General features: G+C 33.9%; 2 protein-coding genes and 2 pseudogenes across 10 annotated transcripts; 2 read left to right on the forward strand and 2 right to left on the reverse strand.

Annotated features, from left to right (window-relative positions):
• Positions 1 to 3,352: 3,352 nt before the first annotated feature.
• Positions 3,353 to 8,007, reverse strand: GLA1 (Folylpolyglutamate synthetase family protein). Of its 7 annotated transcripts, none has more exons than XM_089765701.1 (10): positions 6,715 to 8,007; positions 6,520 to 6,617; positions 6,260 to 6,410; positions 6,110 to 6,172; positions 5,834 to 5,995; positions 5,146 to 5,337; positions 4,854 to 4,953; positions 4,490 to 4,621; positions 4,105 to 4,236; positions 3,353 to 3,837 (listed from the first exon to the last, which is right to left on the reverse strand). In XM_089765701.1, exons 1-10 carry the CDS (start codon positions 6,979 to 6,981, stop codon positions 3,830 to 3,832), a joined length of 1,305 nt encoding a protein of 434 aa, XP_089621827.1. In that variant the 5' UTR covers positions 6,982 to 8,007; the 3' UTR covers positions 3,353 to 3,829. The 7 variants fall into 7 exon arrangements, with proteins under 7 accessions (XP_089621827.1, XP_022764196.2, XP_089621828.1 ...); XM_022908461.2 differs by having other exon boundaries at positions 3,353 to 3,841; positions 6,715 to 7,999; XM_089765702.1 differs by having other exon boundaries at positions 3,353 to 3,841; positions 6,260 to 6,415; positions 6,715 to 7,987.
• A 327-nt stretch (positions 8,008 to 8,334) lies between these two features.
• Positions 8,335 to 10,301, forward strand: LOC149516754 (uncharacterized; annotated as a pseudogene). The gene is made up of 4 exons (XR_016344888.1): positions 8,335 to 8,468; positions 8,768 to 9,864; positions 10,051 to 10,100; positions 10,266 to 10,301. The product of XR_016344888.1 is annotated as an uncharacterized LOC149516754 (transcript).
• LOC111309408 (mitochondrial carrier protein MTM1-like) lies at positions 10,107 to 12,866 on the reverse strand (annotated as a pseudogene). Its single transcript, XR_016345101.1, has 7 exons — positions 12,770 to 12,866; positions 12,307 to 12,586; positions 12,063 to 12,153; positions 11,804 to 11,932; positions 11,570 to 11,629; positions 11,286 to 11,450; positions 10,107 to 10,447 (listed from the first exon to the last, which is right to left on the reverse strand). The product of XR_016345101.1 is annotated as a mitochondrial carrier protein MTM1-like (transcript).
• Positions 12,867 to 13,445: 579 nt separating this feature from the next.
• On the forward strand, positions 13,446 to 16,165 carry PDV1 (plastid division1). Its single transcript, XM_022918210.2, has 2 exons — positions 13,446 to 13,899; positions 15,256 to 16,165. Exons 1-2 carry the CDS (start codon positions 13,591 to 13,593, stop codon positions 15,766 to 15,768), a joined length of 822 nt encoding a protein of 273 aa, XP_022773945.2. The 5' UTR covers positions 13,446 to 13,590; the 3' UTR covers positions 15,769 to 16,165.
• The last annotated feature ends 287 nt before the right edge of the window (positions 16,166 to 16,452 follow it).

Consider the following 16,452-nt stretch of genomic DNA (forward strand, 5'->3'; position numbering starts at 1 on the left):
CCCATCGGATTCAGAGATCATGGTGAGGGCGTTGTACATTGGATGTAGGATACCAAAAAAAAAAAAAGAAAAAAAAACAATAAAATGAAATTGAGCAGCTAAAAAACAAGTTGGTGACTGTATATCTCTCATTTGGCACTGGTTTTGTCTTTGTATACAGTACATTCAGGGGTCGGCCCTTTTATTTGTGATAATGGTATTTTTGATTGTTTTAGTTGGACGGGAGCTGGTTGGAGATTGAAGGTGATAAACTTAAATATGTAGTTAAAAGGCACAGTTAAGGGGTACGTAGTAGATTCTTTGGATGCGCTTCGACGTTCAAATTAATAAAGTATCTAAGGTTTAATGAAGAAGAAGGTGAAGTGTATTGACTATGGAGAAAGTTATGATGGGGAAAATGTTTAAATTTAATGTATCTGGACTTTTTTTTTATTTTATATATAAGATGAATGATGGTTATTTAATTAATATAGTTAACAATTGATGATGAGTCTACAAAATTAAAAAAAATTGATGTAATTATCAATAAAATATATTTAATAATCTCAAATAAATATGAATTACATTTAATAATTTTATGTAAATTAAAAATTAAAAATTTAATTTTAAAATGATATTTTGATGGAAAGTAGATGTGTCAGGCGAGCCTTTTTTTTGATGAGAGGCGAACTAGTTCTGAAGGGAGGGTTATGGATGTTGACCCTTGCTAGTGGTAAAGAGAGTTGATTTTGTTGACACAATAAATAGGTATAACAATTTGCATATGTTCACCTCTCAGCCTTTTCTCTATAAAAATTTGTCTTTGGTCAAATTACGATAATAGTTTCTATTGTTTAACGAAATTTAAAATTTAATCCTTCTATTATAATTTATAAAAATATAATTCTCATATTTTTTTTATTTAATAATTTTAATCAAATTACTAATCTCATTAAATTTTGGTTGTTAAATATATTAATATAATTGTTGACTTGATGACATAACTGTGGCATTGACTCTGCTAAACATGATGTTGATTTTGTTGACACAATAAATAAGTATAACAATTTGCATGTGTTCACCACTTAGCCTTTTCTCTATAAAAATTTGTCTGTGGTCAAATTATGATAATTGTTTTTATAGTTTAACGAAATTTGAAATTTAACCTTTTTACTATAATTTATAAAAATATAATTATCATGTTTTTTTTATTTAATAATTTTAATCAAATCATTAATCTCATTAAAATTTTGTCGTTAAATATATTAATATAACTATTGACTTAATAACATAATCGTGGCATTGACTTTATTAACATGATATTGATTTTGTTGACATGATAATATGATTGAAATTAGTTGTGAAATTGCTCAAATGATTCCTTTATTCACACAAATTTTGAATTTTAGTCATTTTAATATAATTCATAAAAATTTTGTCTTTGTAGAAATTAAATTTAATAGTTTTGATATAATTACTAATACGATTAATTACTTTCCATTATTTTTGCTGATGTAATTGTTATCCTTTTTAAAAATTATTTGAAAATTAAAAAACATTTTAATTTGTTTAAATTTGAAAAAGTTAAAAAAAAAAACCCACAAAATTAAAAAATTAGTTTTATGATTTTTTAGAATTTTAAAAAATTAAATTTAATTATTTTCAAACATTGTAATTTTTTGAAAACCATATTTCTTGAATTTTTTTAGCAATCAGACTTTAATTAAAAAAAAATTGAATTATATACAATTTTTTTATTTTAAAATATTAATATAATTTTAATTTTTTAAAATAATATTTTAGAATTTTTATGAAAAATCAAATTTCATTTTTTAAAAATAATTTTTAATTTTTATAATTTTTAATATTACCAATATTTTTAATGTATTAAATTTAATATTTTAAAATTAAAACATTACTTTTCTAAAAAATTCAAGAAATATTATTTTTTAAAAATTAAAAAAATTAGAAAATTTAATTTAATGTTTTTAAAAATTTTGAAAAGCCTAGAAAATCAGTTTTTCTTTATTTTTTTTTATCATTTTTTAAATTTTCTTATATATTTTTTTGAACTTTATAAGACTTTTTAATATTCAGATTTTTTTAAAAATGGTTACATCAATAAAATTAATGAATGGTAATTGATCCCATTAGTAATTAGATCAATATTATCAAATTCAACTTGTACAAGGGTCAAATTTTTATAAATTATACTAGAGAGACTAAAATTTAAATTTCATGTGAGTATAAAAACCATTTGCATAATTTAATAACTTATTTAATTAATCCATATTATCACGTCAATAAAATTAATATCATATCAGCAAAGTTAACGTTTACATTATCAAGTCAATGATCACATTAACATTTTTAATGATAAAAATTTGATGGAATGAGTGATAGACTAAAATTATCAAATCAAAATAATATAAAGATTATATTTTTATAAATTATAGTAGAAAGATTAAATTTTAAATTTCATTAGAATGTAGGGACTATGATCATAATTTATTTTGAATAAGTTTGCAAGGTGATTTTAAGAAGTGGGGCAAAGAAAACAAATTTGTTTCCAAAAATTTTGTATTGACATGTTTCTTTAGCTTCAAGAGCTTTCAGGGAGATTTGGTAAATATGGGATTGAGATGGCTCAAAAGACAGCTTTCAATGCCCATGGTTGGCGCGCCCTGTTGGCCTGTCACCACCCACAATCCCAACTCGCAAACAAAAAACATTAAAAAGAAAAAAAACAAATTTAGAATTAGGTTTCATGCAGGGGTGATGGTGACTCGTGATATCGATCATAAAGGAGTATTATTAGCAGGGGAAATGGGAAATTGGTTTGAGAGTTTTTAAGGACCACTCCATTTGCTGCAGGAATGTCTGGAACACATGGGGCCTTAGCTAGTGCTTTTGTTTTGTTATGTTTACTTGAACAGCCGTTTAAGTAACAGGATTTGTTTTATTTCCTTGCTTAAAATGCTCATTGTTGTTGATATGACTTTCAGTTTTAAAGATAAAAATATAAATTACTGAAATTTGAATTTCAAATTTATTGATCGCTATTCTGATTACCTAATCCAACAGATTTAATCTCTTCTCAAGTTGTTTTTTAGCTTTCAGTAAAAAATTCTTATCTTAAAATGATATAATTATAAGGGTTTCAGCGGGGCCTATTTAGGCTAGACGATTGCATCTATTTCGCTTAGGCTAAACCCAACAATTAGTTCCAGCAAAATTTCAACGTCCAGACTCTTACCTGACATGGTTAGGCTCAGGCCTGTCGAATACTATTGGGCTCTGATAATGATGTCTAAACCTGTAACATCATGGGTCAAATTTGCATTGTTCGTTGTACACCAAATTTAGGGGAGTATGGCAGAAAAGTTCATCATGGCATGAAACTCTTTTTCAAAAAATTACTTGGCAAGTGAATCACAAACAAATCTCTGATTCTGACATGCATGAGATAGCACAATGTGACTACTGAGTTCATCGTGACAAAAACAACATTACATGTTAAGAGAAGTTAATAGAAGTGAAACAATATGCAGAGATCCTGTGACCACAAGAATACCTGGCCCATTCTGTGTTCTTTCTCTAAGAATTTGATTAGCAAACCTTAGTGAATCTGATAGTGAATACTCGGCGGCCACTATGATTTCACGTTCTGAGTCCCTTGTTGAGCAAATAAATTTGTCCTCAAACAATTCTCTACATTCTGCCATTCTATCATGAAGAATTTTGATGCCCAATTCTCTGGAAGCTTGCATCCAACGGTCTCTTAAAACAGTCGCTGAAGTGGTTCGAGATGTGCCACCAGCAATGTCAGCTTCTGTTAGGAAGACAGCCTCTAATTGTCTACCTGAGAGAGAATACGGTAAGGTTGCAGTTAAATCCATCCAAGAAATACATGTTGCCTCCTGTTAACTACCAAACATATTAAAGCAATGAAAAACTGAAAAATGACATTTCTCAAGGTACAACCCTAGGAGAAAGGTTTATTGTGTACGGATGACACCCCAGTCCCAAGTTATCTCCACATTCTGGTGTTGTCCACTATTATACACTTCAGCAATGATAAGATTAACAAAACACATCATAGAACAAACATAAGTTGGTCTATACCTGAAAGAAACTCTTTAGCAAAAGCTAAGTGGTCTTTATCACTAGCCATTGCAACCACAATAGCCAATCGTGAATCCGGAAATGTCATTTGTATTGTTTCCAATAAAGCTTTAGCAGATTCCTTTGTGTGGGCTAAAAACAGAAGTGTGCAGTCAGAACTAATTTTATAGAAGTGGCAATTATGCAATGGGAACAAAGAAATAGTTATGCAGAAATAAAAATAAGAAGGGAAAAAGCACTCCATGGTCAAATGAAAACACAATGAAGAATATATCTTGGAATTCATAAATGCTTTCAAGAATAAGTAGTTACCAGAAAAAGTTGAAGTAGCATCTCTGCAAATCTAAGAGAAGAAATAACTAACAAAGAGAATAAGAGTATTAACCTCCATCGAGCAATACTGTTGATCCTGGTAATCCTAATGTCTCAGCTTCTTTGGATGTAAGAAATTGGCTTCTTCCTTGCAAGCATGTATTCTCCAAGCCAGCCCTAATAGATCCATCTGAGATTCTCCATCCTAAAGTATCCATGAAAGCATCCAAAGAAACAGTGAGAAATAATAAAAGAGAGGGAAAAAAAAAAAAAAAAAACTTAACAGGACTCAACAAAACCTTAACCACTTATTTTGTTATTTGCATATAGTATTCACTTCACCATTACCTAAAGTTTAGCTTGCCATCCTATTGATGAGTTTCAATGATGCTGAATAGAAATCCAGCAACCAGAAATAACAAAGACTAAGCACCCACCTTGATTCCGAAGGCAAAGCGCTGTGCATGTTGCGGTCACTGCATTTTGAAGTTGATGAGTTCCAAGCATGGACAGGTTTAGATCACATAACTCAATGGACTGTGTAGATTAAACAATAATAAGTTCATCACAGTTCTTCAAAATTAAAAAGAACTAAGCAAGATCTCTTATTTTCATTAAAAACCAAGTCAAGGCATACACAATTATACTTAACTAAAGAGGGTCTTTATTGATGGAATTAAGTACAAAACACTGCAAGTTATTCCCAACGTAATGCTTGGAAGAACATACCAGCTGAAAGTCATGGTCAAGTTGTATAATCAAGTCACAAGTTTGTGAAGGTCGACCCTTGAATGCACTGATTCCTTTTATGGCTATTCTAATTCCAGCATCAGATGCTGATATTATACGTGAAGACATTAGTGATGCTCTATCACGAAGAATGCAATCAATGTGTGGAAGAAAAGGCCCACCTAAAATCAACTGAAAATTTGAACCATTAAACAGGTGTTATATCTCATAACCAATTTGAATAGTAAAGATGCATAAATGTATGCCAATAATTATTTAAGAAAACCAGAGAATATGACACACTTGATGAAAAGGTTGGATAATTGTGTGCAAAAGTTATCATCACTGGCATATAAACAGCCTGCAAATCAACTTATCAAGAGACATTTTGTTGGTCTAAATGAGTCATATATATCAAGGTGGTTTCAGTAAAGCACATATCTCAAGCAGCTGCACTAATACAATGTGCACAAAAGTCTTTATGACCTCATTAGATAAAATACAGCATAACAGAAGCACATACATACTCTTAAGAAGAAAAAGAACATCATATACTAAGGATAATTGTTATTTGAATCCATGCCATTCCGAGTAAAAAAAGGTACTAAATGACAACCACAATGATTGAATCCAATCAGCTCAAAGCACACACAGAATAAAACAACTTGTGCAGGGAAAATCACCTAACTGGACAACCATATTTAATGATTCCAGCCTTTGCCATTGCAATACTTTCCAAAGAACCCCCAAGAGCAGCTAAATGCTCCTCGCCTATTGTTGTGATGATGGATGCTGCAAGTTCAGAACTAGAAACAATGTTGGTAGCATCCCTAGCACCACCTAACCCAGCCTGTCATATTACAATTTAATAAAGAAAGAAAAAAGGAACGGTAAGTCTAATGTGCAAGCAAACTTGCATGCGCATGCACACACACAAAAAGAAGATTTGAAGAAATCAAATGACCTCTATGATTGCAATGTCAACATTCTCTTGAGCAAATAAAGTGAATGCCACAGCAGTAAGAACCTGAAAATAAGTCAAGCAATGTAGCTTATCCACTAAAATGACATCAAAAGAAAAAAACAAACTCATATAAGGAAAATTAATACCTACCTCAAAGTGAGTAAGACACCCATGTTCAAGCAAAATAGCGTCATCAAGACTTTGCTTAATCCTATGGAAAAGGCAATTCAATGTCTTGGAAGACACCGGCTTCCCCACTCTTCCAACTGACATACGTTCCCTTATACTCAGTATATGTGGACTGCTCTAACAAATATATATTATATATATAATTACAATCTCCAAAAATGACAACCAAATGTGAAAAGGCAAATAAAAAATGTAATTTTTTTTTTTTTGTTTTCACCTACCTAGTATAACAACCAACAGAATAGCCTTCCGACCGTAAAATGTTGGATAGATAAGCTGCTGTGGATCCTTTCCCCTTTGTCCCAGCAATGTGAACACTCTATAATTAAAAAAAAAAATCAGAAATGGAAAAAAATGGAAGAAAAAAAAACAATTTAGAAAAGGAAAAGGAAAAGGAAGAGAAGTAGAGGACGGGCCTTGAAGTTAGACTGCGGATTACCAAGGCGGTCCATTAGGCGTCGCATCCGGCGCAAATCGAACCCATCATCGGAGTCGGTACCGGAGTCTTTAGGGACGCCCAACTTCTCGTAGTTTTTGAGAGAATCGATGTATTGGATGAGATCCGTGAGCTCCGGTTCCTCTCTGTATGTGGAGAACCATTGTTTGGATTCCAACTGAAACTTTTTCAAGGGTCTTCTGTGAGTGAGAGTGGAGTATTGGCTGATAAGCTTTAGGATTTTCATTTCTTTTTTCCTTTTTTCCGTTTGCTTCCCGGGAAAGATTGCTGCAGATTAACTTGCAGATTAGCTCGAGTCATTCGAGATGAACGGTGAGTGGTTACTGTTTACACAAGGCAAAACGCGTCGTTTTAGACTGGCTTCTTACGTAATTAATTGCCGTAGCCACTTTCTGTCCCATCTTGGACTTGTATCTGGTACTCTTCCCCTAATTCCTAGTAACTTGAAAATTGTCAAAAAAAAAACAAACTCTGTAATCTTGGGAGCCAAAGAATTCCCGATGTTTGGAAAAAAAAAAAAACCTTTTATTGTAAGTTGTGCCATTATTATTCTTACTTCCGGCTTATTCTTTCTTAAATCGTAATCTCTATCTGTTTGGTTCCCAAGAAATTAGAGCAAAAGAAAATTACAAGTAAAAAACAAATGTTTACTTAAGTTTGGTTTTAAGCTCTGAGTTCCACCAAAAAAAGAAAAAAAAAGAAATTATAGGCAAGAATTCGAACATTAGTGTTTTTGGTTCAAAATATTAAAAGGATGGGAATTTTAGCTTTCCGACAAACCCAATAAATGGAAAAATGTTAGGCTTTTTCTTGTCGTTTAATATTACTATTTCTTTTCTCAAGAAAAGAAATTTAAATGACTTTTAAGACTGATTCTTTCAACCCAAAGTGGTTTGTCGGGAAAATTTTCGTGAACGTATCCAGGATTTATGCTCTACTGACTGCTAATTGTTGAAAAGATTTGAAAAGTAGTTGTCTTTGGGTTTAGGTAGTTGAGATTGATGATCAAGATGAAGGAAGTGGAGGAAAAAGTTTTAAAAAAAAGTGAGCTTTTTTATGACACAGAGGTGGTAAATTGTAGATGTAGTGAATTGGAAGAGAGGAGCAAGAAATCCAAAGTAAGATGTAAGGAGCTGGAATTCGAAAGTGGAAGAGCGAGTATGAAGTACTTGAGACTAAATTTAGGGTGTCAGAAGTGGAAAAGCTGGCACTTGAGGAAGAAATTAAGGTTTTAGAGAGTCGGAATTATGAAGTTGGTGATCTGATTAGTCATAGTGATTATGAAGAGGTAGTTGGTTATGGAGGAAAAGAGGTGATGGAGGGAGTTGTGGATTTGACTGAGGCGAATGATGAGGAAGACAAAGTTTTTCAGCTGATGACTGAGAAGAGGATTTTGGAATATCAGAAGTGTAAGGCTGAAAATGATTCTGAGGGTTGGAAGCAAAAGTTCAAAGAACTGGAATCATTGACGTTGCAGCTGCAAAAGAGCTTGGTTTTGAGAAGTGCAGAACAGCCATTTGATGGGAAGACATCTGATGCAATTTGTTATGCCGTAGCTTGTGTGAACAAGTGGAGCAGTTAAACCAAAAGATGGATCACGAGTTAGAACCACTTTAAATGACATGCCGGCCATAGACAAAGCAGTGAGTTTCGTGGATTCTGGATCTATTCTGATTTCGCCGGGAAAAGATACCGGAAATCTACAAGCAGCAGGTAATGATGATTCTTTTCTTCCTATTCTATGTTTTATATTTTCTCTTCCAAGTCATGCTAGCATTAGGAGGCCCAAGCACATTTCAATCATCAACAAATAGAATGGATTCGCCTGTTTATATCTATTAAATCTGTACACACATTGACATCATCATTCTTTAGAATAGGAGACTTATTTGCACTTTGAGGGATTAGATTCTAAGAATTTACTTTGAAAAGGCTAGATTCTATGTGTATCATAGTGATATTTTGTTTCCAATATTTAGGAAGCACTATGTGTGTGTTTGATTTTGTGGTAGGGACTCCTTTTAGTGACACACCTTACAAGCATCTCGCTTCTGATGAGGGAGAATACAGAGTGCAGATTAGTAAACGACCTAAAAGGCATTTGGCATTTAAAGAGGAAAGAAGCCCTAGTAAACCGATGGCTCCATCCACTCTAGCTGGTGCTAAACCTGCTTCAGTCAGCATAATTAATATTCATGATAGTGATGATGAACCTGATTTGGCCCACAACCAAATACTTCTATGAGTAAGGAGGAAAATGTGGATGGTAACATTTCAGCCAAGAATGAATTAGAAGGAACTGTGGGTAGTGAAAATGAAACCAGGACTGGTGATCAGAACCGAGAGCAAAAAGTGGGTAGTTGTGCAGATGATGTTCCATTTATTTCAGTACTGAAAAGAAAACGTGCCTCTAATATTGTTACTAGTGACGCAGAGAGTTATGATGATGATAATGTTCCGATTGGTAAACTCGGGAGGTTGCAGTGTGAGGAAGTGGTTCCTGATCAAACAAGCATCAAATCCAAAGGTTGCCTGGTGGCTGCTACAACCCCTGGGATTGACAATGTCAGAGGTACTTTAACTCCTCCAAAGCGGAGATTAGTATCACTTATACAATCTGAAGGAGAAGTCCAAAATTCCTCTTCAAAGAAGACCAGCGAAAGTAAATGCGCAAGGGAATCCCTACAATTGAGGATGTTAAAGATGACAATTCAGAAGAGATTGGTTCAGACAGTGAGATTGATGGTCTGAATGGTTTTATTGTTAATGACTTTGATTGATGATGGTGAGAATGAATATGGTGAGTCACAAGATGGTTCTGATTGCAATAATGCTGATAGTGGGCAAGAACATGTTTCAAATGGCAGCAATGCATGTAGTGAATCCAAAGATGTTTCAGATTATGAAGTGGAATTTGATGTGATTCTCTCTCAACTTAAAAGGATCAAAGATCATAAATAGGATTGAAAGTTTGAGGAAGATCTGCTTGCTTACTTTGGCAAGGATCTGGAACCGTGCTCTCTACTGGCAGCAAACATCGGGGAAGAAGCTTTGCAAGGCAAAGTTTTAGTAAATTTGATGCTAACAGGTGTGGATTTGAATGCTTATGGTCATTAATAATTTTTTATCTGTTGACAGGGGTTTGAAATGTTCACTTCTTAGTTGAGGTATAATTGGACCACTGTCATTTGCATGTTCACTTCAGGATGTTGTTGCATAATGCTTTAAGTTTTGTTATTTTAATTATATAAGATGCATTCTTTTTTTCCTTTAGTTGTTTGACTATTTCTTGTAGGGTTTTCTCTTTCATTGAGTTTTTGTTCCTGTTCTATCCTAAGCAAATTGGTAAGATGATGTAAAACCAAAATAAAATAAGTAAAAATCTCTGCTTATAGCATTCACATTCACCATGGCTGAGGCAATAGGTCCCCATGTTGTATAGAGTTTCAAATTAGGTGTACTTTGCTGCTGCTGATTTGTATTTGCTGGAATTTCTGTTGCGTGTTACAGGGGCTCTCCTTTGGCAGAGTTTCTAACCGAAGGTGACCCACAAGGTGATCTGAAGAAATCTGTGAAGGAGTTGCAAGCATATGGCTCTAATGCAGTTGAGCAGTGCAGAAATTTGGCAACCAACTATTCTGAGCAACTGTTTGAGATCTACAACAGCAAAGAGGATCCTTATTTAGGTTTCCCTGCAAGAAAGTAATTCAAAGATATCTGAACTCAAAAGCCGGGGAATGCTTCTACTAGGTACTAATCTGGTATCTTCTAGTGTTGCATACATATGTAATTGACAAAAACACATATCATGCTAGTATAAACCCTTCTCATCTGTGTAATTGCATAGTAAATCATTAGACAGATCAACTGATTTTTCAAATCATCTCTATGTTAGTTCTTCATCGAAGATAAAAGCAAAACATTATGTATCCATAAAAGCAATTATTCCTGAAACTTAGAATTAAACGGCACAACAAAGAAAAAAACCTTTCTAGAAAAACTACACATAAACATAATTTCTAGCATATCATTTTTTTTTTTTTGGGTTTCCTTAAATTCATTATCCAAATCTAAACCAAAGAAGATACTTTCTGAAAAGGGCTCATATATATAAAAATATTGATGATTATTAACATTGATTTTGCATTCCTATTTGCTTGCGGGCATCGCAATTGACCAAGGAATAGCACATGTTCTAATGTTTGTGGCTTTGGTGCTCACTCATCTTATTCACTAATTTGCCATCAGGTTGCCTTAATCAGTCACATTTACCGACGCAGTAAAAAGTTTTCTGGTTGGAGGAATGGAGAAGATTTCATTTTAACTTCTTCTGGTTTATGTTAGAAAAATTTTCTGCAATAATATTCTCTATTTTGATTGTGGTTATCATTTGATTTGTATTATCTTTTGGCTATTCTTTCAGATTAATTATTAATTTGTCAACCATATTTAACATTTTTCACGACATAGTTACAAATCTGCAGCCATCACCATATTTCTTCTATCCTAATGGATTAATATCAAAATTACCTGCATGCGTGTTCTAGCAAGTTCAATAGGGTAGCAAGACGCACAAGCTAATGACCATGCCAAAGAGTCAGCAACCAACATTGGTGTTGCACCTGGCATATATTGTGCAGCGAGCCCCTCCATCCAGTTGCGGAATATGTCATGGCAAGGTAAATAGATTCCCACCTGTATAGCAATGTGAGTGACTGTCAGAAAAGCTTTATTATTGTTTAGTACAACATGTCTATATCCAAAAGTACTTTCTCTGACTGCTAAAAGGATCACAAATCAAAAGAGGAACTCACCATTGGTACAGCCAAAGCCAGACCTGCATTAGTCCCTCGCCACAACCTAGAAAATCCCTCCTGCCGAACATTTCCTGTTAGGCAGTTGAAACCAGTAGAAAACACAAACAAAAGGACATAAAAAACCATACTCAGTGACATCCATTGCAAAGATAAAGCACTGCTACTTTAGGTTATTACAACAATAGACAATAGTATCTACAAGCTACAAGATGACTGCATTGCAACACCAACCTGGCGTATTATCTTGTTGAAGACATCTAATGTTCCTTTGTACTTAAAACAATCAGGAGGACGGATTGCTACTGTACCATGAACCCCAGCTCGTGTGCATGATGGTGAACATCTTAAATCAGCAAGCATCTAACCCAAAACATTCAAGGAAGGCAAAAGTAAGCACTAGTCTATCACCACAAACCAGACATTAAAACACAGGACATTAAAGTTCCTTTCTGAAAAAATCAAAAGCGAGGGAATAGCATTGCACTCGTACCGTGTTTGGTCCAAAATATGCCATTCGACCAATAAGATTACTTAGCGGATGCGAGTAAAGGTACTCCCGCAGCCTGAGCTTGCAAATTTGTCTGTTAATTACAATAGAAAACATAGCAATGTTTTCAAAGCACATTTAAACAGCAAGGAGCAAGCGATATAACGAAAATTCAAACACCAAACAATCCGGCAACCAACATGTAAAATAATCATTAACAAAAAGGAACTGTGTTAAATATCATTACTTTGACAACATCGAGAGGATTAGCAATGATGGTGGATAAAAAGGCGCCACCAGCGGCAGAGAAAGCTCGCTCTCCAATCCCTAGATTCGAATCGAACGGATTGTCATTGTGCTGATCCAGAGGAGCACCTAATTCGCTCCCATCTCTATCGATTATCATTGGTTCCGCGATCGACAAAGCATGACTGTCGATTTCAAATCTTGAAGATTGCTCTGAACTCATCCATGGATTCTGTGTTAGTCGCTCTGTTTCCGCCATCTTTGTTTCTTTCCTCTTCTCTCTAGAAAATCGATAAAAAATAAAGTGTGAAAACAAAATCAACGACGGATTGATTCCGAGACAATCAACTATAAGGACATTTTCATTGACTTTTTGAGGGAAAGAAGGAAATCGAAGCGATTTTCCAAGTTCCTTGGGGAAGAAGGAAATATAAAAAGCTAAAAATGGAGCCAAAAATGCTTACCAGAATAAAAGCGAGAGACAAACAGGACCTTATATTTTTGTTGATGAAAGCAGGTTTGCTGTTGGGTGTTGTAGTGCTTTCTATTCCGCGCTTGAAACGAAGCGCGACTCCCGGGTGAGTCAGGCGCTCAAAACGGCGAGTGGTAAAAACCTAACGTCATAGCGGTAAAAATCAGAATGGTAAACCCTGATGTAGCATCAGTAAAAACGTCAAAGTTCTTTTCTGATTAGGAAAAAATGGAAAGTTAATTTTGCTTTTTATTTTTTAAAAAAATTTGTTTTTGAAATTAAAAAAAATTGAACCTTGGTTTTTAACATTTATTGTGAAATTTATAAATTAATAAAATGATATAAAAATTAATAACGTGTACAAATAATTATTAAAAATATTATTTACTTTCAATTTTTGATCTATATTTATTAATGGTAAAAATTTTAAATAAAAATATATAGATAGTTTTAAATTTATACATTTATCTATGTAATAAAATTTTTTTAATGTATGATTTGAATTTTTATTTTTAATTTTATTTAACCATTTTAATACAAATTTCATTTAAAAATTTTCATTTAATTAAGATGCTTTTTAGAAAACTTAATTTAATTCTATAAATAGAACGTGATCAGTTATGCTTTTGTATTTAACCTCAATAACTCTGATCAGTTATGTTTTTGTATTTAAATAAATAAGAAGATTTCACTCCATTTTAATTTTTGAATAAAATAACCCATTTCCATAATTTGACCAAGGGAAAAAAAACAAATTTAACATTTCCTCCCATAAAGGCCAAAATTCCCTTTTGCTTTACCTTCGCCTCAGAAATGAAATGGGATATGGAGATCGAGGAAATCGAGGCGGTTCTAGAGAAAATCTGGGACTTACACGACAAGCTCAGCGACGCCATTCACTCAATTTCGCGAGCTCACTTCCTTAACTCCATCAAAGCCCTCAGAAAATCCGACAACAAGAAGCTTGACAACAGCGTCGTCGGCGACGATAACAGGTCAGGCTTTGTGTTCGTCAAGGACTTTCGAATCGACGATGGTGTCTCCGCAATTCAAGAGGCCAAGAGTCTTAATGCTATCAGAACCGCGCTGGAGAATCTCGAGGACCAGCTCGAGTTTTTCCACGTCAGTTTAACTCCTCCTTTCCTTTCGATTGCGGTTTTTGACTGGTTTTGGTTGCTTATGGCTTGTTTTTTTCCTTTAATTCTAAAGTAAAATCAATATACGAGTGATTATGAAAATGGCTCAATATAACTAAATGAAAGGAGCTCTATTTCTTTTAGTGTGAAGTGAATTTCTAAAGTGTGTTTCTAGTTTTGTAAGTTTTAAAGTTTTGTTTGGTTGTTGAGAATTGAAGGGAATTCCGGAAAAAAATTCGATTCTTAGGTTGTTTTAAATTATCTAGTTATTGCATTATGGATGTGTTTGTTAATTGGAGAATCTTATTTTCCAAGATATAATATACAGAATGGATTGTTGAAAAATGAGCAGCGAAAATCAAGTTGTTATCTTTATATAGGGAACTGAGAACCTACTATTTGATAAGATGGTATAGATGTGATTGTTAAGTCGCATGGATTTCAAAGGAACAAAGCGAAAAATGAATCATCTAGGCAGTTGTTCTATAGTTGCACCTTCAAGCTTTGCTACAACATGAGGGAGCTTATAATGTGTGATATAGCTTGTATAGAAATGAGCTTTATCTGAAATGAAGTTGCTTTGCTTTTGTGGATTCTGGAGTCTGAGAAGATGGTGAGATGATGAAGAGATATTAGGATTTTTGGTTTTGCTAGGAATGATGGAAAGTGGTAAGGATGAAAAATTTGTTAATCCAATGGGTAAGTTACAATGTAAGAAGGTGGTTATGAAACCTAATCATTGAATTAACAAATTTTCTATCCTTACCCCTTTCCATCCTTCCTACCAAGCAAAAACTCTATGATATGTGTGATATAGCTTGTTCAGAAATGAGCTTTATCTGAAATGAAGTTGATTTAGTTGTGGATCCTGTATTCTATAGCGAATGGTGAGATGGTGAGGAGATATATTAGGATTATGGAGTGGCATCGCAAGATGCACAAAACTTGGTTGAGATGGCTTTATGCCATGCCTAGTGACCGCATTGGCTTGCAGAAGCATTGTATGAACTTCATTGAAGGTATTATAACAGCAAAAAATATGTAAGAGAAGGAATTGGGTATGAGATTTAATGCTAGGAAATGTAAGAAAAGCACTGTGTTTGCACCAATGAATGGGTTGAATACTTGAATCCTAATACCTTGCTTCAAAACCCCTAGCGAAAAAACACCAGGTTCAGATTCATTGGTTTCTTTAAGGTGCTGTGGTGTTCATTTTTTATTTACTTCTTTGTTTCTGATCTTTCCTGTTTGCTTTTACATTTTATTTTGTGACAATTTTTTGGATATAAATAATTAGCATGGCACATGGATCTCTTATATAAATATATATATCTTTTTACAGACGGTACATATACAGCAGCGGGCTGAGAGAGATGCTGCCATTGCACGATTAGAACAAAGCAGGATAATTCTTGCGTTGAGATTGGCTGAGCACCATGGGAAGAAATACAAAGTAATTGATGAAGCTCTAGCTTTTGTGGGAGATGTACATGATGCTAGCCATTTTGTTTCACCTGAAAACCTTTATGGTACACCAGTTAGTCCAACTGGAGAAAATCCTGTGTCACATGAAGGGAATTGCTCTAAAATGCTAATCCAAGTTCTTGTTTCTAGCTTCAACTTTGCAAAGAAATCCATGAAATTTGATCATATGGGTGGGATACTAACCAATGCAGCTTTATTCGCGGTTAGCATGATAGCAATGCTGCATCTGCATAAGGTTGCTTTTACAGAACATCCAGAGAGACAAGATCATATCAACGGCCTCAGAAATGTGAGAAAGAATTCTCAACTGGAAGGGGCTTCATCCTATGATCATTTGAGCCACTTAGACGTGTTTTTGGCCCGGGGTTAAGATGAAGACAAAAAATTTGGTTAGAAGTTTTTTAAACATGGGAGGCCGTGCTGTTTTTCAAATTTGAAGAAACTTTGCTGTCTTTCAGTTTCTCTCCACAGGAGTTTCAAGATTTTCGCTGAGTATGTTAGCAAAGAATTGGTCCCTTTTTTAGATACTGTCTTAGTAGGAGCTGTTGTCAAAATGTTGAGCGCTCTTGCTGGTATCGTTGTTGAGGCATATTCCTGTTACAAATGATAGTGAAGCAGGTAATCCCAGTTTACAGAGTATATCTTTTCCTTACCTACACAATTCTGTGTATATCCCTATTATTAAATGATGTTTTGTACGTATATGCCTGTCTAATCTTACTACTTATTTTTACCAATTATTCTTCTTAAAGTCTCTCTTTCGTGTTTCTTTTCCACCTTAATTTATGATTTATGTTTGCTCTAGAAATTCATCCTATTATAACAAATGGAACAATAGATTTACATTAGTCCTGAAATTATTGGAAATCTTTGCAACCTTTGGTAATGTTTTGGCAAATATTTCTGACCAATTTCTTATAGACAGCGTTGAGTTCTAATGGTCTTTTAGATCCTGGAATATCTAATGACAGTAGTGGATTTCGTATTTTGTTGTCCTAAGGTTAATGGTCTTCGTCTTAATTAAATTTACGGTAAAGTGACAAGACATTAAATG

The sequence above is a fragment of the Durio zibethinus genome, chromosome 9, assembly GCF_047325235.1.
Source record: "Durio zibethinus cultivar Kanyao isolate XHJ-2024 chromosome 9, ASM4732523v1, whole genome shotgun sequence".
Classification (NCBI taxonomy): domain Eukaryota; kingdom Viridiplantae; phylum Streptophyta; class Magnoliopsida; order Malvales; family Malvaceae; genus Durio; species Durio zibethinus.